This window comes from Dicentrarchus labrax, unplaced genomic scaffold (assembly GCF_905237075.1).
Source record: "Dicentrarchus labrax unplaced genomic scaffold, dlabrax2021, whole genome shotgun sequence".
In the NCBI taxonomy this organism is placed as follows: Eukaryota; Metazoa; Chordata; class Actinopteri; family Moronidae; genus Dicentrarchus; species Dicentrarchus labrax.
Window position 1 is genome coordinate 4,721,486 of NW_026136708.1, and position 27,158 is coordinate 4,748,643.

Below are 27,158 nucleotides of genomic sequence, written 5' to 3' on the forward strand. Positions count from 1 at the left end.
AATGAAATCTTCTATTTAGGGACCATGTAAAATGGCCTGATATGGACAATTACACATTTTGAAAAGTTAAACGTGTATGATATTAGATACAGTGCTGAAAAAGATAAAGAATGAAGTTTAATTTTGACCAGTTACAGCATGCAAATGGAACCAATTTGAAATATAACCAATTTGGTGAAATTGCCTTTTAGTTAAGGTAAATCCCAGAAAACTTCCTAATGTGTTGAAAATGTGTCAAATAAATTCCTAGCTTAGATATTTAAATTGAGGATGTTATAACAATTTTATTACCACATTTTTTGATGTATAGAAATGGGAAATGATTAGCATAATGCATTAAATTAATAGAATATTTACCAGTTTTACAAAATCAATTAAAAGCAGTTGTAAATAATGGGATGTTGGTTGACTCCTTAACACATGTAAAATAGATGGATTTTTAATGTATTTTAACAAGCTTACAGTATCAGTTGCTTTTTGTTGAATAAGATTAAGATCCTAAACCTCTCAGAGGCAGAAAATGGTGTAACATTTTCTTCTTACAACACTCAAATGAATAGCACCGTAATTTACTCATGTAAACCTAAATTGACACCATTCCCACATCCTCATCCCAAAATAGATGTTCAGCGTGTGTGTGTGTGTCTGTTTTCTCGGCATGAATGAATGACTGTGATTTTCACGTTTATGCAACTTGAAATAAAGCTAAACAATGAGGAAGTGGAGCAGAAAGAGAGGCAGGGCGAAGTCAGGGAAGGAAGCATATTTGTGTGTGTGTATGTGTATGTGTATGTGTGTTTCTCTCACTCTTCTGTAATGAGTCTGTCTTTATAATTGGGCTGCTGAAGGGCTCAGCTCTGCTTGCTCTCGTTACCTTTTCACTTGCTGTGGATGGCATGAAGTCAACCTGAGGTTGGAATATTGCATCTCTCTCTTTGCACAGACACACACACACAAAGACACACACACACACACACACTTGCACAAACATGCATATATACATACATACAGTACATACAAATGAAATGCATAGTCTGATCACCACATCAGACAAACAAATGTGATGCAAGCATAGGCAGGAGCTGCATAATGACTTTAATTTTTGCAGATCAGAGGATGCACAATTTGCAATGTCTACAAACACGGAAAATAACAGAGCTGTGGTCATTTATTAACAGTGACGTACAACATGCTGATTAATAGGATTCACAAAACAGACATCCATTGTGTGTGTGTGTGTGTGTGTGTGTGTGTGTGTGTGTGTGTGTGTGTGTTCCCTGTAAGTTTAAATGCATTGATCCAGGTAGAAAACCTAGCATTGTGCATTGATTACTATGCATCAGTCCATCCTCTCTTAGTGGCTCAATGACTTCAGAGCCATGAGGCTCTTCAGACACAATGACGTTATTCCTTTAATCTAATTACTCCTCCATTACACTGAGAGTAGATTCCACATTTTTTATTCCGCTGCCGATCATTCACTAATGTGTTTTAGCAGCCAGTTTATTGATCACTGGCCACCCGTACTCTGAACAGAGTTAAACATTCACAGTGGTGTTTCGGTTGGCAGTAACTTCAAAGAACTCAAAGCTCATCCTTCAGTCCTTCACTCCCCTTCTCAGAGTCACTGTTTCCACAGCTTACTGGAAGCATTTTTACATTAGTGTCAAAAGATTCAAATTCATTTTCATTATTGTATTCAGCACCAAAATCTATATACAAAATGGCATATTCCCTTTTGAACGCTCTTTAGAAAATAACAACTTTAAGGCAGACTAATCATTTTATTAGTCTGAGACTGCTTTAAGTTTCATTATTACATTTGATCACAGACAGTATGTGTGATAAAAAGGTTTTCTAAATAATGTAGTGACTACTTTTGCTCCAACAGTTGTCTGCGAGCAAAGACATCGTGGTATGCATCAGATCTTCCAGAAATTGCTTCAAAAGAGTAAAAAAAAAAAAGTGCTCAATGAGTAACCCTGCACAAATGTTAAGTATCAAGTGCACTGTCTATATCAAACCCAAAGGAAGCCTGGAAGCTTTTTCAGAGAAACAATAATGCAGAGTCTCTGCTCCTCAAGCACCTTAAAGCTAATTTTTATGATCTGAATATTCAACAGGTTCTTTGCCAGGAGAGGAAAGGTTACAATATTTGTCTTTTAGCTACACTGAAATGTCTTGTTAGCATTAGATGCTGCACTGAGCTGAACTGCTTGTAAAAATACTAAGCTGTACAATGCTAGAGAACTTGCATGTCTGTAGTGTAATTAATGACGGATTACAGAAAAAGAGTCCATTTTAGGGACTTTTTTTGGTTTGGAAATTGGAAAATGAGCCCTATGTAGGTGTCTGAAGAACTCCTGCCAGCTGTAAGACTGCAGCTCTGACCACGGACCTCCCTGGGAAAATTCTAATCTGTAGCACCTGGTTAATTTAAAGGGACCAGAGGTAACACGGTAGTTAAGAACACAACATTTGAATTAAGTTAAAGTGTGTGTCGGATGTACACATTTTGAATTCATCATCCACAAAATAACAGTGATAGGTAGCAGGTGTACTAGATACATACAACATAAGAGTCCTTAACTCCCATTTAACCATGTTTCACTTCTCACTAGAATTCAGCTCGGATTCCCTTCGAGGCTCTCTGCTCTGGCAGTTTTCGCCGGCGCTTCTTTTGCCTCCTCCTGGTGGCCGCGTCAAAGCAGGTGACCATCATGACGTTGGCCTTGCAGAGGTTGAGCCTGTTCTCCAGCCGAGCCGTCACCACTTCAAGGGCCTCCAGATGCTCCAGGGAGTCCACCTCGAAGGTCTGCCACAGGTCGACTGGAGGAGGACAGCGAGGTGGCAGACTGTGAGGTAAAGGGTACTAACCAGTGTATAACTATATGGGGCTATTGTTTGTTGACAATATTAAAATGATGATAATTTGCTGCCTCATAGCCAACTAATGACTATAATAAATACTTCACAGGATGCTGAGATTCCTAATTACAAAACACAACATGTATGCAGTTTTGGAACAAACCCACCCCAATTATTGGTTCTTCAAGACACTCCCATACCATAAAGGTTGCTTTTCCACTATTGCCCTGGGGTGGTTACCAATGTCAGTCTTGCCCCATATTGCCTAAAAGCACCATGCACTTTGTGTACAAAGCAAAAAATATAATGTGCTATAGCAGGAAATTACAAATAGTGCTGAGGATAGTGCTAATGATGGTAATGAGGACCCTGGATTCTGCCCTAGTTTCCTTCACTGAATGTTTACCTTCTTGGTCAGTGAAATGTTCAGTTGATAAAAACTTTTTTTTGATAATCTGATAATGTTTTGAATGAACCCATTATGTGTTCTGGAGCTTTTCTTTGTCATAAATGCTGGTTAATTCAATATCTTTGGCAAAATAAGCTATTTATGCTACCATGCCCTGTGAAAAAGTGTTTTTTATTTCATAGGAAAAGGAATTAATTAATTAATAAGATAAAACATTACAGTATCATCATTATCATTTTAATATATATTATATAGAATGATAATCAGTAGTCGCAGCTCTAATTGATAGTTAGAGATTTTTTACATTCTATTCCTGAGGTTATCTTTTTCGACAGTGAATCTGTTAAATGTATAACAAAATGTGGTCCAATAAGTCTCTATATGGATTTACTGTAATTTTCAAAAGGTGACAAATAATATTTTGCATGCTTATTTTTTCAAAGAAAGAATAATTTGACTGACACTCTTGGTTCCACTTGGCGGGCTCCAGCATGAGGTTGTGTTTGGCCTGCTCTAGCTCTCTCCTCAGGTGGCTGTATTTGGCCCGGACCTCTGAGATCCTCTGCTGACGGTGCTCCAGAAACTTCAGCTTGGCACTGAAGCATGCAGGCCCCTGAAAACACAAACACATACACACATTTCACTACTTTTATTTATGTTCATATAGCACATAATAGTTTATTTTGAAAAAGTTTGTATTTTTAAAACTTAACTTTTGCTACTGTTGTTCTCATTAAAAATGAACAATATGTGGTGTATTGCCTCCAGTAGTGTTTGGCTCCTCCACACACACACACACACACACACACACACGCACGCACGCACGCACACACACACACACACACACACACACACACACACACACACACACACACACACACACACACACACACAGGCTGTTTTAGAGGTTGGATGAACAACAGCACCTCCCCACTCTCTCTTTCTCTCTCCACACACACACACACACACACACACACACACACACACACACACACACACACACACCACATCATAAACACCATGTTAGGGCAGAGACACCTCTTGGGAGTGAGACCAGACATGTCTTTAGGCTAGAAAATGGAATTACTCTCCGGTTATACTAACCTTATTACACGTAAGGGACAGTTTCAAAGGTCAATACATGCATACTGTGAAGGGAAACAAAAGAAAACCTCTAAATATGAAGAATGGAGTGCTGCCATTGTTTTTATAACTCTTCTATTGACTTCAGTTAATTTTTTTCTTTTAAAAGTCTTCTGTTTTATCAACAACGTGTTATATTGGTTTTACTTCCAGTGTTCTTCTTTGTCCTTTGCAGCAGCATTGACCCAATTTCCCCCCATGTGGTCATTAAAATTGTATAAAAGTTGCCTGCCTGAGACTGGTGGAGGCGGGGAATAGTCTCTTGAGGCCAGACTGCTCGTCATGGGGGCATGACGTCATCACATGCATTTTGTTTTAAGCACATTTGAACTGTAAATGCCAGGTGGACTCTTTAATTCAACCTTACCCAGGTTCAATTCACTGCTATATGTCATGCTGCTTCTACAATATCTCACACATGAAACCTGATAGCTGCCCAAGCACGGTCTTTATTTGTGTCCGCTGCAGAAGTTGTGCCTTCAATAATAACACCTCAAGGGCACACTATCAGAGTGCCCTTGAGGTGTTATTTTTCCCAAGAGATCAAGCCAGACAAACTCTTCTTGAACCTTTAGGCCAATACAGGAGCTGTGCTTAGAGGATTTTTTGAAGTAAGGGAATGCTTTGTCTGCTTAGAGGCTGTGGAACACACAAAACCTGCAACGCTTCAAGTAGCCGTCTATGGTTTTTCTTTGGTGGTCACATTTTGGTTGTCATAGACATTTTAAATGTGACATGAGCATTGTGGATAAGTTGTGTAGATGTAGTGAGTGCGAAGTTAGCATGGCCCATAGTCAGAAAGGCCATAAAATGAAAAATATAAAGATGTTTTCTGCATAGTTTTTTGCTAATATAAAAGTGTGAGGATAGACAGAAGGGTTGACATGAGATTTGTTAGCATTAGAGCTTAGAAAAATTCAGGTACTTTGAATGAGGTCCAAAATGGAACCTGTCAAAAGGAGCTTTAGAGACCCTAGAAGAGGACATACGATCTACTAACGTTGCTATTCCCACTGGTTGCCAATAGAGGTTGATAAAGGTCATATTTTACATTATGCCCTTTAACCTCCTAAAAAAAAATCAAAATAAACCCAGCACCTGTTTGCCAGCACCTGCTCTTTTCTGCATCCTCTGCACATTGTCGATCTCATAGACCTTGATCTCGTAGGCCTCTGGGATTCCCCGATCCACCCAGCGAGACCGCAGACCACTAGTCGAGCGTCTCAGGGACAGGGGTGTATCATGGGAAAGACGACGCTGGTGAGTACCTACAGCAGGGTGAGGCAGAAAGTGCGGTGAGATGCTGTATCTCAACTTGTTCTTTCTCTTCCTCCTCTTCTAAAACTGCACATACAGTGAAAATATTGAATTTAAAAAAGATACCTAATCAAACTATATTTAAGGTAGTATTTTATTTTAGTTACATTTTATTAATTTTAGTGTTTGGCATGATCACTTGCCAATACTGACACAAAGAGAAGCCACTGCTGCCACTCAATTTAAAAACTTTATTCATACCAATACAAATGTATTCTTGCAATAGATGTACAATACATGGCATTAATTTAAATTCAGCAACATGAACTAAGATTAGGCTGTTTTGAGGTCACACTTTTACAAATGAAAAAACCTGCTTATGCTCCTCATGGATCTACAAGGTGGCTAATGCTGTATTCTTGAGCCGCTATATTAGTATCGTCAACAAACACTCTACACTAAAAGCATCAATCCTCACTGTAAGTAAATTTGTATCATAAATGAGGGCTGGTCCCTAAGTGGCCTTCAATGCTCAGGCCATGTGTTTGTAGTTTGCCTGAGGGCAAATGCAGCTTGTCAGGGCTACCATATTATTCATAGAAGTCGAGACAGGAGACACAATTTCTGTAAGTGGGCCAGTACAGGAAAAAAATAGTTATATGCTTTATGTCACTGAGTCCTTAAGAATATATCTAATATATCTAACGATATAGGTACAGCTTTCATCAAAAAGTAGAGAGTTGATTACTTAAGGATACACTTAAGGAGAAATTAAGTACAGGCAGAATTGAATCACCCAATTAATAATATATTATGTTTTTCATATGTTCATCCAGCAAAAGCTTTGTCTTCTATTTTAATTGCTCCATTAGCAGTTTTCACTGTATTAACCATGTGCTCAACAAAATGCTATTAAGTGCTACAGTATTTACCCATAGCAAGTATGTAAGTATACACACAGCCATTTTTACAGTTCACTGTTTCAGCCAAACACACTTCATTTTCTGTATTGGCGGCCATTGGTAAGTGCCATCACTGGGTTCATATATTAATGATGTGACCTCCTACACAATTAGGCTTTCAATGCCAGTAAGGAAACTAGGTCTGACTGCCTTCTCCAGATGTGTGTCATCTCCAATTAATGTCACATTAATATGTTATGTGGTCAGATTACAAGCCAAAAAATGGTTTGTGGTTTGGTTTGAATTGTCTGAATGTGTAGAGAAAATACTGGACTGGATTCAAATTTCCATAGGATTTACCTTTTTTTTTTTTCCAGATACCATACAGCACTTTAATCTGACAATTTTACCTTTGCATTTAATTGTATTGGTGTGAAAGTGCCAGCACACAATTGGGACATTACATTGTTCAGAACATCAAATTATAAATGTCTCTGCCCTCAACTGCATTACCATTGACCAATGATAGAAATATTACAAAAGTAAAAGAAAATGTGGAATACATTATAATAACTGCCAGTTGATATTATTGAATTTGATAGAAACAAGTAAAAAAATGTTTTAATTTTTTTTATTATGGATTATCAGCTCAACATGCTTGCTAACTTTTGATTATTTTGAGACTACACTAACACCTAAAACCAACAACACACTCAGCACTTGGATTAGCTTCAGATTTTTCCAGAAGAGAAAGTCTTCCAGTTCAGTTCATTAAAGGCCAGTTTTTCCAGGTGTTTTACCTGTGTTGCCTCTCCTCCGAGATGATCGGCTGCTGCGAGCTACACTGAGGAGGGAGCCGCTCCTGTCGCTGACAGAATCTCTGGTTGAAGTGCTACTGCCTGTGGCTTCACTGTCCCTTACCATGCTATCATATCCACTGCTCACCAAACTGTTCCTGTTGGAGAAATGCAGGGATGTCTTCCCCATAGCTGGTGGTAAATCTCCACTCAACACACTAGTGGTGTCACTCGCATGCCCACTCAGGTGATCAGGTGTGCGGGGAGCAGTCACCCGGCTGTATGGTGAGGGAACTGTTATCATGTGGTCCAGTCCTCCTGAAGTGGGGCTGGAGGCCCTTTCCTTAAGGAGGTCTGAGATCCGGCCATTGACAAACCCCTGGATGACAGATTTCGTGGATGAGCATGTGGAGCTCTGGCTCGGAGTTCGACTGATGGAGTGAAACGACCGTGGAGGGGAAGAGGAAAGAAAGGAGGATGTCCGCTCAAAGCTAACAGTTTTGCCATCTGGGGAAAGACTGGCGCTGCGGTTAATGGACTGCCGCAGGCCTTTGTGGGGGAGACTGAGGTTCTTGATACTGGGGGCAGACAGGCGACGGACTTTAGGGCTAGCCATCTTAAGTTTCCCCACAGCAGAGAGCTTGGAATGGGTATGCCTAGCAGACTGAGTTAAAGGGTCTTCAGAGGGAAAGAAGTGATGACTCTGATCAGACCGAGGATTCTTCCTGGGGCTGCGGCTAGCCCTTGGTAAGGTACAATCTCCCTCATTACGTCCTTTATAACCTCCCTTACAAGCACCGTCAGTACTTCCCTTAGAGCTTCCCTTAGAGCTCATAGAGTTATTACTACTATCTCTATCCAGAGTTGGGAAGTCCCTTGGGGTTCTACCAAGGGAATTAGTCCTGGTAGCCAGCTGCTCCAATTTGGCACTGAAAAGCCTGCTGCTGTCCTCAATGGGTGACTTTGGCCTCCCACTCATGTGATCATGTTTCATCCTTGTACTTGAGGTCTCAAACAAAGATTCAATACTCTTTCTGGGAGCACTACTAGAGTGCTGTTTGTATTCTGCTCCATATTTCCGAGGAGAGGACACACGGAGGCTGTGGTTCGCTGGGGAGTGCTGTCTGCCCTGCCTCCTCTCCAAAGTTACCCTTGGGCTACATGGGGTGGATGATGTCACCCCCCTTGGGTCTCTGTGGTCGTCTGTCATGTAACCGCCATGGTAGCTGTCCTGGTGGCTGGCATTTTGCCAACCTCTAGGCAAACTACCAGCTTTAAAGGAAGCAGGGGCGGTTTCTTGGCAACCAGGTGAAGCACCAATTCTCTTGAGGGCATTCCCAACACGTCTGGAACAGATTTCTCCCCCTTCTGAGCCCCTTGGAGTGTTAGTGGAACAAACATGCTCCCTGTCTCTAGAGTGGCTCTTGTCTTTATTTCTCTGTCTCTTTCCACACATTTTGTTTTCAGCAGTTTCGTCACAGAAAGCTGAATCTTCCAAAACCACTGGGTCATACGACGAGTCACATACTTTGTCAGACTTTTTGTCATGTGTCTCAGATGCACACGCCCCGGTCCTCTTCTCAGGAGCCTTCCTATCATCTGGACATTTGACATTGCTCCCTCTGAGCTCAGACCACGACTTGGCACCTGTAAAAGTGTCAATAGGACTTTGTTTTTCTTTTGCACCATCCAACTCACAGTCCATATCTGTATTAATCAGCATGGGATTTATAAAGGAAGGTAAGAACTTCTTTTCCCTCCTGAATTGATACTGGGGATTTTCAGTTTTAGCCTCTGTAGAGTTTTTGTTTGTATTAGAGGAACCTGCAGCTACAGATTCTTCGCTGACATTGCTGATTATCCTGATCGGTTGAGAGCTAGCAGAGCCTTGAACATGACCCTGTGATTGGGCAGTATCTCTGATACAAATAATGTTTCCACCCGTCCTCCCTCTGTTCAATGCTCCACTGATGGTCACCTCCTCCACCATGGAGAAGACAAGTTCATCTTGACCTTTCAGGTCCAGTGGCTGTTGAACAGTTACTGTGATAGTGGCCTTCATTTCCTTGATGTCCTCTATGGGCTGATTAGGTAAGACATCTATAACACTGGTAGCCAAGGAGTGTGAAGAGGAACAGGAGGAGGAAGGAGATATGGGGGAGCTCTTGCCAACTGGTGAGGTCCTTTTGTCTGGTTTGAACCAATCAGCAGCTTCAGGACTCCCCTGTTTACCTGTAGGTGCAAGGGAACTGGTGATGGCCATGCCCTGAGCACCAACATTAATGTCTTGAGAAAAGAGCTTATCATCTGACTTAAGAGGGCCATTTTTGGGGAGCTCAGAGTGACTGGTCTTGTTAAGACTGTGAGTTTGATTCAGCAGTTCCTCACTGGAACTGGTTGCACTGCACTCCTCGCAGTCATACAGACCCGAATCTTCTCTCTGAAAACTGTCTCCGGGGAAGGTGCCATCTGTTTGCTTTTCTACAACAGAGGTCTGACTGCAACCTAACCCCTGATTCAAAAATGTCTGTGGTGTTTCTGATGATTCGCTGTCTGCCTGTTTCCTTGTTTCTTTCTGGGGTTGTGAATTGGTTGTGACATTGTTAACAGGTGGCCCTTTTAAGGAAGACTTGAGCACATCCATTGTTGTCTCACTTCCATCGATACAGCCCAGGCGCTCTTGAAGTTCAGCAAATGTGTCACATTTAAGACAGTCCCTCCCTGGTTTCTTTATGTCTGCTTTCAGCACTTCAGTATTCCCTTGAACAGTTTCCTCAGACTTCTTCTCTGCCTGCAGCTGAGGAATTCTCAGAAGCTCTTGGAGCAGAGCAGTAAACTCTGGGTCGTCCATGTCAGCCTTGTTAGGATGCAAAGAGGGTATGATGGGCACAAATTCAGGTTGTGCCAGTCTTGAGGTTGTTTTGGACTGGACCAAGCCATCGGAGTCTAGTTGGATGACTGTGTCACAGGACTGGTCACTACTGGAGCGCTCATCCAGTTCGCCACGCAAACGGAAACGAGGGATGTCAGCATCCACCTCATCAGTGGAGTGGAATGCCCTCAGGGACAAAGACTGAGGTCCTCTCTCATAATCTTTAGTCAAACTCCTCCCGGACGGAGAACATGAGGTGGACTGCTGTTGGATGAAGATAAATTGTGGAGTTAGTTATAGAACTGGACTATCCAAAACATAACATGTACAGTACGTTTTAAAATAGATACAAACAGAAATTCTAAAACTCCCACATCCTTTACAAAACAACATATGATCCCATTACAATGTGGTTGTTGAAAGACGTTAAAGGGCATTTAGGGTACCTTCGTCCTCTTCTGCGTCCTGCGGATGCGAGAAGCCAGCTGGATGGTTGATAAGGTCTCTTGAAGGTGAGCCAGAGAATCAGCAACCTCAGCCATCACTGTGGTATGGCAGTTTACATGGCCCAAGGATTCTCGAAGGAGCATAGTCAACTTACTTCCCCTATGTAGAGACAGCGCAAATGTCCATTAACTCACAGGATATATGCCAAATCTATCTGACATCTGGATGTAGTTTTTTATTTTCTTTAGCCAGTATAAAATGGTTTAACAGGAAAAAGACCATTTTTAGAAACTTGGAAAGTTACAAGACCAATCAACTTCATCTCACTGTCAAAATATGCAATTAACTCTACACCAACATATGCCAAAATGTTTTCTTCAATAGTATTTTGGAGACACATTCTTACTTGTTGGGGGTGGTTTTATGTCCACTTAGAAGAGACAGGACAACAGGGCCCAGTTCAGAATATGGAGGTTTATTTTTGTTTATACCCCTCATACCACTACATACATCTATCATGGTCAACTTAGTGGGGCCACGTGAACCTACGGATGGAAATCAGAGAGGAGAGAAAAGCATAAATGCCAAAAGTTTAGCAAGTTTTCAAATATGCAAATAAAGAACACAAGAATTATAAGTATATTAAACTGCATTAAAGAAACAGTGTGTAGGATTCAGTGGTATCTAGCAGTGAATTGGCAGATTGCATCCATTTGAATACAACTCAACCATCCAAGCTTGCTTGCTTGCTTGGAGAGACTACAGTGGCTGCAAAACTCGCACAAAACGAGAAAGGTCCTGTCTAGAGCCAGTGCATGCTTTGTCCATTCTGGTCTACTGAACAAACATGGCAGTTCAACATGGTGGAATTCGTGGAAGAGGACCTGCCCCCACTGTAGATATAAACGGCTCATTCTAAGGTAACAAAAACACAACAAGTCATATTTTCAGGTGATTAAACACAAATGAAAACATACGTATGAACATTACATTCAATTTCTGCAAATAGATCCTCCTAATGTTACACATTGGACCTTTAAATCAGCAGTGAATTGAGGGTTAATGGTGGAAAATAATTCATGTGTAAAAAACAAATTCACTGGGGACAAGCCGCCCTGGTAACTGAATAATTCATTACAACCTTTGCCAATGGTGCTGCTTTCTGTACGAGGGGGCTGGACGTGGAGAGTGAAGAACATTATGGAGCTGTGGGACAGGTATGTAACAAAGTCACTGTGTCTCCGTGCTGCAATGGCCGCATCCAGGAGTGAAGCAGCCCGCTCAGCAGTGGGGGCCTTCACCCGGTTGTGGTTACGTAGCTGAAGGGAGGGGAGAAAATGGTCATAAATCTCACGTGGATAGAATCTTCTTATAAACTACTTAAATGAAAACCATCTGCCATTTTATTTTTTTCCCATCAATCTGCCACATGTATCCCACTATTGTCTATCCCTGTGTTTTTTGTTATTAAAGTAACACATTTAGTAGCTTAGACTTGTCAGAGGTTTGCTCTTTCTGAGAGATTTCCAGTGTTTACTGTGATGTAATTTTAGTAACAGGAAGTAACAGCTCCATTGGTACAGTATGTTTCATTTTCATAGTATTCAGTGAAGAAATAGAGAGAAATGCAATGCACAGTGAGGTGGTGGCTTACAATTGACAAACATTAGTGCGAGGGAGGAGGCAGCTGCACAATCATAATGCAATCAGATGTAATCGTTTATGCAATGTAATAGGCTTCACTCGCTACCACTTATTATCTTCTCACATACTGTGTAGACCATTACACACCTACTCTTAAACATTATAAAAGACTAGGATATCAACAGGGTATTGGATATGCTCAAATATGGCAACGATAACCTTTTCAAAAAGTTGGAGAAGAAAGAGGGAGGCTGTGTTCACACTGTCGAACAAGTCTGCCAACAGTGGAAAATATTTATTTGATGCAGAGGCAAAATGGCTCAAGCAGCAGAAATTCTTCCACAAGACGTACAGTACATCGTTAACAGTTAGGTTAATTGAAGTATGCACAGCCGCATGTAAATGGGATGATTAGTGGAATATTCATTTTTATTAGCCATGTAAACAGCTTAGTAAGGACAGTGTCCTTCAGAATAAGGGCTAAAAACACAATATTTTGTGCATGTAAACATAGTCACTGAAATTTCATACTAAAACTACCTCAGCTATTAAAACAACTGTAAAATAACTCTTATTTGTGTATGAATTCTTAAACTGAGTCTTTGCAGTGCATTGGCAGTTAAACAGAGCCAAGAAATTCTCATTCGTCAGCAACTAATAATATAGCCACGGCTCTCTGGTTTCCAGATTTGGGACAGTCTTCTATTCTGTTACCAAAGATTGATTACACTGTAATCATACCGACGACAATAACTCTAATGTAAAATTCTATTTGGTTTTAAGATGGATTATGTTCTTCTTCCAGGAATATCCTGACAATTTGGGTCAATGGAGCCTTGTGTGATTGCACTTAGACGGAACGACAGACAGGCAGAGACACAGCAGTTTATTTAACAAGTTTTAACAAAAACTTTTCCTTCTACCTGAATCCCATAGACGGGGTCCTCTTGGAGTCTAATATGGGCTTTTGGGCTGTCCTGGATACTGCCTAATGAGGGGACAACCTCCCCCAGCAGATCCCTTAGTGTGTCCTCCTCTCCACAGCAAAGCTCTATAGCAGACACGGATACAGTCAGATCGGTCCAGGTCTTCTCCCTCCGGCGCTCGATGGCACTGTACAGCCAGGAGATGGCACAGGGAATCAGCCCGAGCTTCTGGATGCTCTCACCGCTCCCCACCATGCTGGACCAGGAGCCTGAGGTAGACAACAGAGCACACTGATGTATGCATGCTACATACAGAAACACATACATATACTACATATACATGCACCTGCTAGCCTAAAACACATGGGCACCTCATCAGCACATACAATATACACTTTGAGATGAGTATGATCCAAGCTAGTGCACTAGCTTACACAAATCAATAAATAAACTGACAAAAAAACACAAATAAAGATGGAGCAGACTGGCAGAAACACACCCACAAACAGTTTCAGATTTTCTTCTGGACTGATGCCGTACTGTATCTCCAAGTGCACTTTTGCCCCACATTATTTTTGAGTTATGGGCCTGTTTTACCCTCTCTTGTCTTATCCAAACTCTAATTGAATGAGGATAGGAGAATTGGTTTACTCCAATTAAAGGCCAAGCTGCCTGCCGTTATTCAGAGAGAATAGTATTCTGTGGAGGAGATTGATATCCCCTGGCTGTGGGCCACATGTAGTTTGTATTGGCCAACTAATTCAATCAGATTTACGGAGAGTGGCGTCATGTGAAAAAGCAGCTCCAAGGAGACCCTGTCCTTACCCTGTATGTGCGTGTGCGTGTGCGTGTGCGTGTGTGTGTGTGTGTGTGTGTGTGTGTGTGTGTGTGTGTATGTGCGCGCCACAAATCTATTAAACCTCTTCACCGACCCTAAGTGCAGGGTTCCATCTCTCTAATAGCAAGGTATTATTGTCAATTTTGTTGACAGTCCCCTCTGAGCTCAGTGTTTCAACAAAATAAAATAAAATATTTGTGTATTTTTGTGCAGCATGCTGATGTGTCTATCAGGCAATGGGACGCTTTTAAAAACGCATATGTGTTGTATAATTGATGAATAGGCTTTCATTTACAAAGGAACAGGTGAAAGATGAATGACTGAGAAGGAGAGGGTTTAAATGGCAACACTTTTCTGTCACTATGTGGAAAAAGGGAAGACAGAGGAAGACAAATGGAGCAGGAGAGGAAGCGAAAGAACAGGGAGGCTGGAAATGTGTATCAAGATTGATAAGAGGAAGGAGAGAGAAAATAGAGACAAGGAGTTTAAGTGATAGAGGAAGAGTGAATGATAGCAGGAGTGGGACAGAAGTAGGAGGAGGAGGGTGGGGGGGCGGGGGGGTGGATGGCCCCTGAGCACAGATAAAAGCGTCCCACTCTCATCTTAAGATTTTAACCCATGGCCTCTCACAGCGACCGATTACTCACCCACATCAGCACATCCCAAACCCAGGACACATCCATCGCTGCCGCTGAGCACGCAGCGGATGACATCAGCCAAGACGCCTGCACTCACCTCGGCCTGGTCAGAGAGAACAAAGGACGGCAAGCATCTTATGATTCATCTCCACGCTGAAAAAGTACATCCAATGAAACCAGAGGAGGGATGCATACTGATTCTGTAGATTCCCTTGGGCTCAGATACTGTAAGCAGAGCTTGGAGAAGGTTGAATATAATTGATGGACTGTGTAATTGTGGTGGCTATCCAGGCCCTATCAGTTTTCAGGTCATCAGACCGGGAGAGAGCAACCCAACCGTGGTGTGTAGTATGAAGAGGGGAACATTGAACACTTGAGAGAACACAGAATGCTGCAGACAAATGTTACACTATCGAAGTATCTGTCAATGTTAAACAACTCCAAGATCAGTATTAAGTTAGTACAAGTAGACACATTTAAAACCATATTTTTGAATTATGTTGAGCAGTAATCAGGATGAAGAACCAAACCTGGCTTGACTCTTGAGGATAGACAGCGTCAATGTTGAATGTCTTCAGAAGACTTTTGCCAGTCCTGTCTAGTGTCATTGTAGCGTGTGGTTTGCTTTTGCTGACTGGTTCCATTATGGTGACTCTTTTCTTGGACGGGTCAATCCGGAGAACAGGTGGTTGGCCTTGGCCCACTGATAGTGTTGGACTCACCCTCAGCACGACTTTGACCTGCACACGATGGATGGAAGCATGTTGAAAATTACAGTATGTTATGAACTGTTGAATACCAACAGAAAATTTAAATATGATGGGGTAAACATACTGTAGCATGGCTCTAGGGGTTGTTTTATGGTTGTAATATCTTGGGTGGAGCCTTAGCTTTTCCTCCAGCGCCATCATCAGCTACAAAGTTTTATTTGGTTTCTGACCGGATACCAGAAAAACTTGGCATGAGCACTGATTAGCAAATGTTAGGCAGTTATGGCAGTCATATTAATAGCACCCATTAATTATGTAAATATAATAAATAGATTGACACTGAACATTCTCATACTGCCCCCAGCTAGTGCTAAGTCAGCTAGTGAGTAGCTACAGGCTGACAGTGTAAATGCCTTTTACAAGGGTTGCTGTGGGAAGACACTAGTAGGCTATTGCACTTACCACTGTATACATACTGTATACACATATACAGGAAAGGGCTAAACGTTTTTAACTGCACTGAGACACCTTGAAAAGAAAACTCCATCATTTATTAAATGTAAGGGGTGAGTAGGTGCTCTGCTTTTACTGAGCAACATGTATGTAAGTGATTGCAGAAGAAGCCTGTGTAACTTTTGAAACTAAACACAAGCAGCAAACAGAAACCTATGAAAAAAGAATGAGTTTCAAAATAGTAAGGTTCAAAAATATCTTCATATCAAATTCAGTGAGTTTTAGACATAAGAGTCTTGGCATCCCAGAATCTGAGAGCACCATATGAGTGAGAAAGCTCTATGTACACACTGTATGCATGCCACAAAATCTTCAAAATGTTTCCGTAAGTTGTTATATTGTCGCTTACAGCACTTTTTTTTTCTATTTATACACTGCTTTTTAAAAGTGTTTTAAAACTTGATGCATACAGGGGTTTTAACACAGGATCAAACGTAGCTGTGACAGGGAAGTAATAGTCAGACTTCAGCTCTGAGCCCCTGCTGCTCAGCCATGGGAGGCTAAGATGTTATTTTATGCAACATGGGTTGTGAGAAACCTCGGCTTGAAAAGGGAAACCTAGGCGGAACAAAGCAGTAAATGTCAAAAAGGATTAGGTTTGAGCATTGAGCGATAGATAGTGTACTCTGCTGTTGTAAATGTTTTGAACTGGCAGAAATATGAGGCAATCTGTTTTTTTTTTGGGCTTCACAGCCATCAACTAATTTGTATAAATACAAAAATGAAATTTAATTTTACGTGAAATTGATATAAAGACATGTTTTCTTTAGGCTGCAGCAGACAACCAGTTGATCCAGTCAGTGAAAGCATACATGTACTTAAACCTGCATGTCTATGCATACCTCCTGCTTTATTTCCGCATGTCATGACATTAATTCCTTAATGCAGTTCTCTACAGGAAGCCTCCAGATTTAGAGGCTTTAAGGTCTTAAATTAAGTTAGATCCTGACTCTGACAGCATTTAACAAGGCTCATAGGTCTTAGTCTGCAGGACGACAAGGCAACATTTACCTCATACAAGATAATAAGCTCTATTAAGGTTTATAAACCAATTATAAAATTATTCTTAATCAGGATTCAGGCCTGCAAGATTGCAAGTATGCCTGCACACCATGACACCCAGTCGAATGTGGTTTTCTTGAAATTGTCCAGGACTGCATTACACCACAATGACATCATCATGACAATTTAAAAACGAAGCAAAGGATTTTTTTTTAGCTCCCTCATAATTTTAATACCTTATGCAAGAGGTGGCTCCCTAACTCTATTGAACATGTGTCAAACTCTATTTATGAGGATTAAATTATTCAAGAGACCCATTTAGAAGCGGAGAAAATCCTCCTCCGCTCTCACACATATACATAATCTGGCACGCAGAGGCACACAGAGCTGAGTGCTCAGGCAGGTGTGGCTGGCGGTGGGGTCTGTCTGAGCCCTTATCTGTAACTCTAGACTAAACCCAAGAGTCCATCTATCTGAGACAAGGGGAGGGCAGGCAGCCATATTGATCTCCCCCAGTTTCTCCCAGAGGAGGGGAGTGGAGGGGAGGGGAGGAACAAGATGGAGACATTAGCACCACATTACAGTGTATCATAAAGAAGGCGTGATATAGGATCTCCTCCAAATTGACTATGATCTCTTTACTCTGCAACCAGGGTGGTAAAAACACTTCCAAGGTGGTGGTAGTGGACGAGGGTGGTAGAGTTTGAAAGATACACCACCGATCTGGACCTATTCTATGTAGTCTATGTAATGTACACGTCACAATATAAGATACAAAGTGGCCCAGGTAACACAGGATCTTCATCAAGTGAATGTCACAGTCTTCTGACACTACTTTGTTTCTGCAGGTGACTCTAAGATGACTGTTGGTAGAACTTTTGTATATTTTCTATTTGAATTAATATTAAGATATGAATGTGTGTATATACTGTAGCATACAATAAATGCATGTCTTATGTATTTACGACATACATTATAGAGGACAGACAAGTTGGGTGCCTCTTCCATTATTGAGCAGGTGGTGTATTTTTTCCCTGCAACTGTCCCGCTGATGTACATGATCTGCTGCACAGAGTCAAGAGTTCAAATTTGTTGACCCCTGAACCCAAGCTGCACTGATCTTCGTGAGTGCAGCTAATGGGCTACTGCTTGTGCTGTGATCAAAGATGGAGTATACATTAATAAGATTTGTTTCTGAACATAACTATATGATAATAAATCATCAATTATTACTGAGACCAAAACAAAAAAAGGTGTTAGGTTTGTTACAGAAAAACTGTTTGAGTCATAGTCCAAAAGACGTCACTACTGTTAGCAGTGTTTCGACTGTAGCCTGGAGATCTTTGAAAAAGTCATTTCACCTGAACAGAACAGATTATGATGGCTTTAACCTCTCGAAATAGCTAAAACTAATGTGAAAGGGAATAGTTTTACATTTTGGGAAATACACTTTCTTGCCAAGAGTTACATGCAGTGTTGTAGTCCAGACATTGTCGAGTCCAAGACTGGTGAGACATGGTGAGACCAATGGCCAAGTCTGAGACAAGTCTGAGTGCTAATATCGACAAGACCAAGACAAGTCTGAGACAATAGAAAAAATGTCTGTTAAAGTCCGGACTTAGCATAAACACAATATATTTCATGTGTTTAATCCATACAAACCTAAATGTTAGGGGAATTACATGCAGCTTCTCATGCAGTTTTTATGCTGAGCTAAGCTAAATTGACTACTGGCTATAGCTTCATACTTACCGTACAGACATGAGAGTGGTATCAATCTTCTCATCTAAATGAAAGTGGATAAGTGTATTTCCCAAAATGTTAAACTCTTCTTGTATTTAATATTCTGTATCTCCTACAGACCCCCAACTTCCCCCAAGTAATGCTGATCTGTAATTAGCTCCACTTTGACCAAATGCTTAAATTTAGTCCAATAATTTGAATTGAATTTTAATTCAAATCAGGGTAGTTGCAAAGAATTATTAGCAATTGCACCTACACCAAATGTGGTTCACTAAAAAACGTAACAATCTGCATTTACTTTAAATCTAGTGGAATTTGAAGCCCTTTGGTTTACCTTGCCAACATTGGGCGAGTCTTTGGTTCTAGTGGCAGCTTGGAGCAGGCAGGAGGGGACGGGCGGTGGGTTTTTCTGGATCAGCTCCCTGAAGCAGGTGGAGAAATGAGCGGGAGCTGGATCAGAAGCCTGGCCTTTTTTCCTCAACGTCAGGTTGAGCTTCTCGGCCGCCCTACAGGGAAGAAGTCATACCACCGACACTTATGGTGCAACCAGTACACACATGCAGCAGATAAAACTCATGTTTACACACAACAATTGTTGTATTCATAATATAGGCATAGATGTATTTACCTGGCTAAAAGGGACATAGCAGCAGTGTTGGCGATGGTCACCACTCTGGCAATGTGAGGGATCTTTGAGCTAGTCTGTACGATCCCAGCGTCGCCACAGCCCAAAGCGGCATCATCTGCTGCCTGTTAGGGGAGAAAGCTCATTATAAAAATCCAAATCTGTAATTGCACTCCTGCACCCACTCCAAAAGGGGCTATTATCACGGGAATTACTCTGGGGAAAAGCGTGGGGTACGTCTGTCTAAGTAGGGCATCTAGGCTGAGTGCACAGTGGGTTAAACATATACGCCATTAGCTCTGGCTAGCTGCATGTGGAGTGTGAGGAATAGTATGTGACTGCTATAGTGACTGCTGTCTGAGTTTAAAACATGACTCAGAGTTGAAGAGGTGCAGCAAACATACGGTCACTGCCTCTGACACACACACACACACACACACACACACACACACCCTCAATTGAGCAACTTTACGTAAGGCAACTCCAACACTTGCGCAGTTGTAGCTCCGAGGTGTGTGTTTTGAATTCATTCATAACTGTGCCGTGTATGTGCAACATGACCTATTCAGCAAGCTACTGCTCAACATGAAGTCGCCGAGCCTCGCCGCAAGCCACTGAGCCAACATCTCCGGATTACAGCGCTCTCATACCGTCTCATCAGTGTCTCAGCTCTTTTTTTAGGGCAAGATAACAATGTCAGCTCAGTTTTTTTCTTTTAATAATGTCCAACCATTAACTGCAAATTAGTGCCATGGGAGGACTGCAGTAGTCCTGAAGGAGACTGGGAGGAGGATAAAGACAGGGCTAAGTTAATATATGTAGCCAAAGGTAATATGGATAATGTATAGACACTCCCCCGTCCCTCCTCCTGTGTTCTTGTTGACTAGAATCTTCTGTCATAGCCTTCTTGTATCTTCACTTTGTCTTTCTCTGTGCTCTGATATCTCTATGCATCAGCTCTCATGTGGTCTTTTATTATTATCTCTTGTTATTATCTCTCCTCTCCTGCCCTCCACTCATCTCTCTAAATCGTCATTTCTCTCCAGCCTTTTCTCCTGCCTCCCATCTTAAAACACTTAATCTCCCTTTCTCTTCCTCTGCTATTCATTTTTCTTCCGCCCTCCTTTTTGTCTCCTCTCCCTCCTCACTCTTCGTCCTCCACTTTCACTCCTCTCATATTATTTCACCTCAGCCACATAAACCTGTATTGATCTGCTCTCATACTGGACCCGCTTGGCTAATTTCTCATACAGTCTTACAAAGCCCAGGACACTTTCATTTGAGTAAGATGTTACATTGTTGTTGTTAAATTTCATTAGACAAGTCAATTAAGAATAACAGGTTAATTACAATATTGCTCTCCAGTCTATTTCAGTCCAATTGACCATTCGCTGAGCCCCCGCAGTCACTGTTGCTATGCCGTCAAGCTTTCCATTCTGGGCCAGCGGTGCAGCTTTACCACTAGAAATTCTTTGTAATTTTGAATAGGTCTTCGATTTCAGACAGAAGTAGACAAAAGTCGGCTTCTCATTTCTAGCTGGTGACTATCGATTTCGCAGGTTGTCTAATCTGAGCTAATTAGGCTAATGCTAGCAATATTTACCATATTTTCAAAGAGTATCTTTTTTAATGTTACAAGAGGAAAAACGTAACACATTAACTGAAGTGTTTGGTGAATGTAACGCTATTGTGGATAACAGATATGGATGGGGATCTTCAAATATATTGCACAAAAGTGTTTATACCACTGGCCCCGCCCGCATGTTCCCACTTGGCCCTTAGACTTAGTTTGTTAAGGATCAAACCTCTAAAATCCAAAAGTCATAATAGAAAGAGTCCTAACTGACCTTGTTTGCAGTTTGCGGTGTCCTGTCAACAGTTTTACCAACATGTTTTTATAATGTTGTTCTATGGGGAATATGCTTTGTGAGTCACAGGGGAATTTATTTGTTGCAAAAATTGTAAGCAAGGTTGAGCGGCAGGACCGTATCCAGTCATTCTTATTATACATTCCTTAAGTACACTATAGCTAGCCGGAGATGCTAAGGTTTGACACTTACACTAGACACCACCATTTTAACTCAACATAAGGAGTGTCCCTCATCCTATGTACACTGCCTCATTATGTGCTCAGTTATGGTTGCTAACCTATAACTGTACAATTTCTCTTCCAGGGAGGGGTACAGTGAACAGTTAGTTATGATGTCTATGAAAATTCTCTATCAACCAGATCACATGATATCTACATGTACTAAGGAAGGATATTTTGATGAGGAGTAAAAACCCACCCAAGTTGAACCAACATCATATAAAACATCTCAAGACTCTCACTCACCTTCTACAGGTTTATAACCTTTTTCATTGGGGACTTGGGGGAGGGCGGGCTCAGTCTGCTGTGGCTTCCATCACAGTAATGCATATTTCACCAGCCGCCCTGTTAAATATGACCATCCCCCTATTGATCACAAGTGCTTTTTGACTGGCTGGCTTTTATGATGGTAAATCATGACCCAATTCCATTCCATTAGCAAAAGTACTTTAAACTACGTCCTCAGCCGTGGGATCTAAATAGGCTCTGATTAGGCACTATGAATCATTGCTTTGCTGACACGTGCACCCGTAAAGACATACCTTACCCATATAGCTCATTAAAGGGGAATGCACACTAGGCGATGTGTTATGTGTGATTTAGTGGTAGGAGAAGGCTTTTAGGGGTACCTGATGGTGAGGGTAGATGGTGTGACCATCAGTGCTGGACACAGATTTAGAAGCGACCATCTGCTGCTGCTCCTCTACCCAGCGGTCCATATCAGGGTTAGGGAGCTTGGGCCCCCTCCGTCTGAGGGTTTGAGGGGTCCTCTGAGGCGTCCTCGGGCTTCTCGGGCTGTGAGGACTGTGGGTGCGACTGCGCGATTGATGCACAGCCGTGGCCGCTTCCCTTGGAGCCCTTTCCCCATGCTTTGTCTCACTTTGTCCCAGCAGTGTACCAGTGCTAAAGCTGTGTTCAAAGGGAGGCTTAGCTAATGACTGACCCCTGCTCAGAGCCAAGTGGATGGCCTCTTGTTTGAGCTGATTCAGGTTTAGACCGCAGGCTCCACACTCGCCCTGCTCCCTCTCTCTGTCCCTGGGCTCATTGGTGGACCGACTATGGACGCGAAGGTTGTCATGAAGAAACACAGACAGGTCACCAGAGTCCTGCAAAATTACAAAGAAGTAACAGAAATCATTTTACAGTTTGCAGTTAGGTGTTTGAAGTAGTTACTTGCATGCAATTTTCTCAACAGAGACTGACCTAATAAGATCAGAGATTCATCAAGAGACATAATTTGCTTTGTTTGATTTCTGGCTCGAGAATTATATAAATGATCACTGAGCATATGGAAATTGAGTCATGGGAAAGCAATGAAAGCAATCTTAGCACTTAGCGAAGTAATCATAGAGTTAGTAGGACTGATCAATACTACCCCTGTTATCTTTAAATGAGCAGTAAGCAAAACAAATTTAAAATAAACTAGAAAGTGTCATGAATTTCAATGTTACCACACATCATTGGTTAAAGAAGCATTTTATTTTCATCATCCTGCTAAAGCAAGGAATAAATATTACTCCCTGGCCACAGCACAGGTATGGTACTGCTATAAAATGATATGAACAATAGAACACAGCAATGCTTTACTCTGTGAATGAGTGGTGTACAGCCATTCAATCCTTTGCAGAATCATTTGAGGATAATTTAATGAGACTTTAATAGACAGTTGTTATCTAGATTGAACATAATAATATAATTTCATTCAGAGAATCCTGACAGCGTGACATTCGAAAAGGTTTAAATTCTACTACTATAAAAGGTGTTTTTGACATCTGAGTTCTCAGCCTGGACCCAGTCTGTCAAATCTAACAAAATGAATATCAAACAAATCAAACCATCATGTCGCCTTTCATCCTGACAGACACTCTTGTGTCACATCCTGTTTGGTCTGCCCTTGACACCTACCAACATCCAACACGCTCACTCCATCCTCCATCCATCCATCCATCCATCCTGCAAGCTGCCAACACATTGCCAGTGACCCATATACCCCCAGAGGAGCACTGTAGGAGCTCTCAATAATTATGTAAAACAAAGCCATTAAAACTCCAAAAGTGCTGAGACATCACAGACTGAATTTATGTCTTCTGTAAAATAATATCCAGGGGTAATTAAGCCACATATGTCTTGATATATTCTTTTATTCTACATAAAAATAAATAAATTCTACCACCTGAAAAATTAATTTCCAGCTTAGTGAATCTTGCCTTTCTCAAATAGAAATAAGTAACAGATATATGAAGGAAGAAATGCGCTGTGGTAGCCAGATGGGCAACTGGACTTTCCATCTTAGCCAGATTGCAAGCCCATCTCAAAAGATGACATTACAGAGCCACAATGTTTTTGAGAACTCACACTCGGATCAATAAACCTGCAAAGAGCTAGCTGGCTTATCAGATTTCTACTGACCATGTCAGTGGCCACAAGATCTCTCTCCTGCTCACGCTGTTTACTGCTCTGGCCTGTGGTCTCCCTCTAAAAACATGAAGCTACTGTTGCTGTGCCCCATCCCACTTAAGAGGACAAAAATAAATAGTCTTCCCTCTATGGAGAGGACTGTGGAGATGACACATGGATGTCGGAGATGAAATATTCATGCCCATTTGAAACCACTCGCGCAAGAATGGCACTGGTTTACTTTGTCGATTGGAGTGTGTTTGATGGATGTTAGTGGTGACAAATGTGCAGATGGATGATGTGCATACCTCCCAGAGGCAGCACTGTAAAGACAAATGTGCCCACACAAGCACTAAAACACATAAACACACAGCACTCACACATACAGTCAGATAATGTGTTCAAAGTGGCAGTTTTAGCAACAAAGTCTATGTGAGTGATTAGATTAGGGCTGCAACTAATTCTTTTTGCTTTGTTTTTTATTCAATTAATTGGTTAATGCTTTGTTCCTCAAAATGTCTGAAAATAAAAAATGTCCATTACCATTTCCCAGTTGGACCAACTCTCCAAATAAGGCAGTAATTACAGTACACGTCATCCACAATATTCAAATATGCTCAAAATGACCCCCACCCCCATAGACTGATATATAAAGAAATATATATATATGTAAAAACATTCTATGCTATGGTAAGCAACCACGCTACGCCATCCAAAATCACCAATAAAAATTGAATCATAATCATAGGTAAACTTAGGGAATTGCCATTATTATTACAGTGTGCCGCAGTCTGCGTTTGGTTTGTCCATGTGGTGTTTCTGGAATGTGCTGTAGGTAGGTACAATATGTCAAACAGTGTACTGTCTCTCTGTTTCCCTACTTTAAAATGTATTAAAGCACACAACTAGAATATAATATGAGTCTAATCCCAAAGTACAGCCTCCTGTAGGCCTCTGCATCTTAACATCATTGTTGTTGGAACCTTCAAGATTAACCATTTACTATCATGGCAGACTATAAAAAACTGCAAATACTCACAAGCAGTGCTGGGCTAGTTACTTGAAATTTTTAATGTATTAGTCATTATTCATTAGACTTTTTTAAAGTAATTTATTACTTGACTTATTACTACGTGCCTATAGCAATTAGTTACACTACCAAATACTACACTAATATTACTGTTCTGCTACGCCCCACAAAACTGGTAATTTCTTCTCACCAAAATTCAGACAGAGAAGTAGATTTTAATTGTTTTTTAAAAAATAAAAATTCCAATCAAAATTAGGAATATACAGGTTTATGGATACAGTTAAACCGTAATACAAATATGTGACGTGGTATCAAGGCGCAAAGTCATCAGTTTCACCTCACAAACGGAAATATGCACTGTTTTGCACAGTTTATACACTACCTCAGAAATCAAAAGGATACTATAAATTGATAAAGAAAAATATAAGAGAAAATATATTGATTTTTGTCTGAGAAATAAAGGAATATTTTTTTGTCATCTTCAATCACATTTTGTTTTTTAAACATCGACAGTGAACCGAATATCATGAATTGTATCTTACATTTGGTTACAATGGTAACTATTATTCCATCACAAGTATAGTTATATATACACATTTCTATTATCATCAGCTATTAGACTCTATCCCATACCACCACCTGCTGAGGTGCGTTTACCTGAATCAAGTTATATTTGTATCTATATATAATATATAATATTTGAACAATATTTCCCCCTCAATAATATTTGTATCAGCCTATAAGAGAACAGACTGATCTTCAGTGCATTCATGGTCCACTACACCCCTGAGCAGCTCCATCACGGTTACTGACCTTGCAGGAGAAGTGATGGTGGACAGCCAGGCTCAGAGCTTGCTTCTTCAGAGCAACGAGAGTCGCTGAGCACTTCTCGCAACACGCAACTTTCCTCTCACACCTCCCAAAGCCAGGATTCGCCAACATAGTGCCCCTACATATAGTCCCACTACCGGAGGACATGGTACTCCTGATGCGGTCTCCCAAGGTTCCAGGGAGGGACTTGTAAGACGGGACAGCGTCTGCTCTCTGGCACATATTCCGATGTGGGTCGCCCTTGGTCCCCCCGGCACCCTCAGGAGTAGGGCGCTGCTTGGGCTGGCAGTTTTTCCCGTTAATACTTGCAGAAAAGCCGACGGGCTCACAGTGATGCTGCACTTCTGAGCTCTGAGGAATAAATCAGTGTAAGAAGGATGTATGTGGGCTCTGGCAGTGGGAAATTAGATGTCAATCGACGTGGACAACTGTAACCACACCCAACTGTTTGCCTTGCAGTGCAACAATATTTTTCTTATATCCAACTCTATAAAGACCATGCAGTCTTTTACAAGTGGGAACAAACTGTGCTCATAATGAATAAATGTGACTTACCCAGTGTGTTCCTCTGACCGAGGCAGGAAATCTCTCTCCTCTTCCAGTCAGAGATGACATGACAACTTGTTAATATTTAAAAAGATATCCGAACAAAGGCAGGCTGCACTTTTATTTAATTTTGCCAAAGCTCCATGGATATAAAGAGAAAATATTTCACTCATGGTAAGCTTGAATGAGAAATATGACAAAGTAAGCAGGCTGGAGACAGCGTCTCAGAGATGGAGTGATGATACTGACACAGAGAAAGAGTGAGCGCACTGGAGAACACTTCATGATTTCACTTGGTTATTTATTGTAACCTCCTCAGGGAGGCAGTAAGGAGCAAGTGTTCAAAAAACGGTCAGAGAGAACAGGCTGTTGCACAGTTTGTTAATGGGTTTCACTTGATATAGTAATGTTTTCTTTTCAAAGTTGAATTCCTCTCCCACATAATAGTCATTCATATACAATACTGTGCACCTTATTACAGTCACATGCATGGACGGTGAAGACATGAAACACTTTAAAACTCCTAAAATACTTGAATACTGGAAGTGTAGGTACATTAATATGATGTCAGTGTGCCTTCTGAAGATGTTATAGTTAAGTCGCCTTTTGAGGTCATCTTTCTAGTGATCAGAAAGAAGAGGCAAGGGTTTTTTTTTTTTTACAAAAACGACCTTACTGAATTATGCAAAACAGAGGTGTCAGAGTCTGCACACATGTTGTTCTAAAATTAAAACATAAGGCAGAGACAGTATCAAAAAAATGTTTAAAGGGTTATTACAGCAATTTAGTACTGCCCTTCTTGAAGCTTGAAGGGGGGCAATAGAATGGTTGATTGAATGATTGAGGCTGAGATATTTTGGCTTTCAGTCCCTAGTTATTTTCTCAGACTGGAGTTAGAACAGAAGACATTACACAACTTTTTCTAAAGATA

General features: G+C 41.2%; 1 protein-coding gene across 2 annotated transcripts; it reads right to left on the reverse strand.

Annotated features, from left to right (window-relative positions):
• Positions 1–1,081: 1,081 nt before the first annotated feature.
• On the reverse strand, positions 1,082–26,515 carry kif26bb (kinesin family member 26Bb). 2 transcript variants are annotated; one of them, XM_051408289.1, is made up of 15 exons: positions 26,237–26,515; positions 25,664–26,032; positions 22,053–22,529; positions 19,338–19,459; positions 19,044–19,215; positions 15,272–15,481; positions 14,751–14,844; positions 13,263–13,534; positions 11,837–12,014; positions 11,102–11,240; positions 10,695–10,854; positions 7,380–10,512; positions 5,519–5,688; positions 3,740–3,890; positions 1,082–2,829 (listed from the first exon to the last, which is right to left on the reverse strand). In XM_051408289.1, exons 1-15 carry the CDS (start codon positions 26,294–26,296, stop codon positions 2,618–2,620), a joined length of 5,919 nt encoding a protein of 1,972 aa, XP_051264249.1. In that variant the 5' UTR covers positions 26,297–26,515; the 3' UTR covers positions 1,082–2,617. The 2 variants fall into 2 exon arrangements, with proteins under 2 accessions (XP_051264249.1, XP_051264250.1); XM_051408290.1 differs by having other exon boundaries at positions 2,677–2,829; positions 5,533–5,688; positions 26,237–26,514.
• Between the last annotated feature and the right edge of the window lie 643 nt (positions 26,516–27,158).

Coding starts and splice junctions, on each gene's coding strand:
- kif26bb (XM_051408289.1), bottom strand. CDS start 26,296: ATGTCATCTCTGACTGGAAGAGGAGAGAGATTTCCTGCCTCGGTCAGA. Junction 15,482..19,043: donor ACTCGCCCAATGTTGGCAAG/GTAAACCAAAGG, acceptor CATCGTGTGCAG/GTCAAAGTCGTGCTGAGGGT. Junction 13,535..14,750: donor TTTGGGATGTGCTGATGTGG/GTGAGTAATCGG, acceptor TGTCTACCTCAG/GCTCCTGGTCCAGCATGGTG.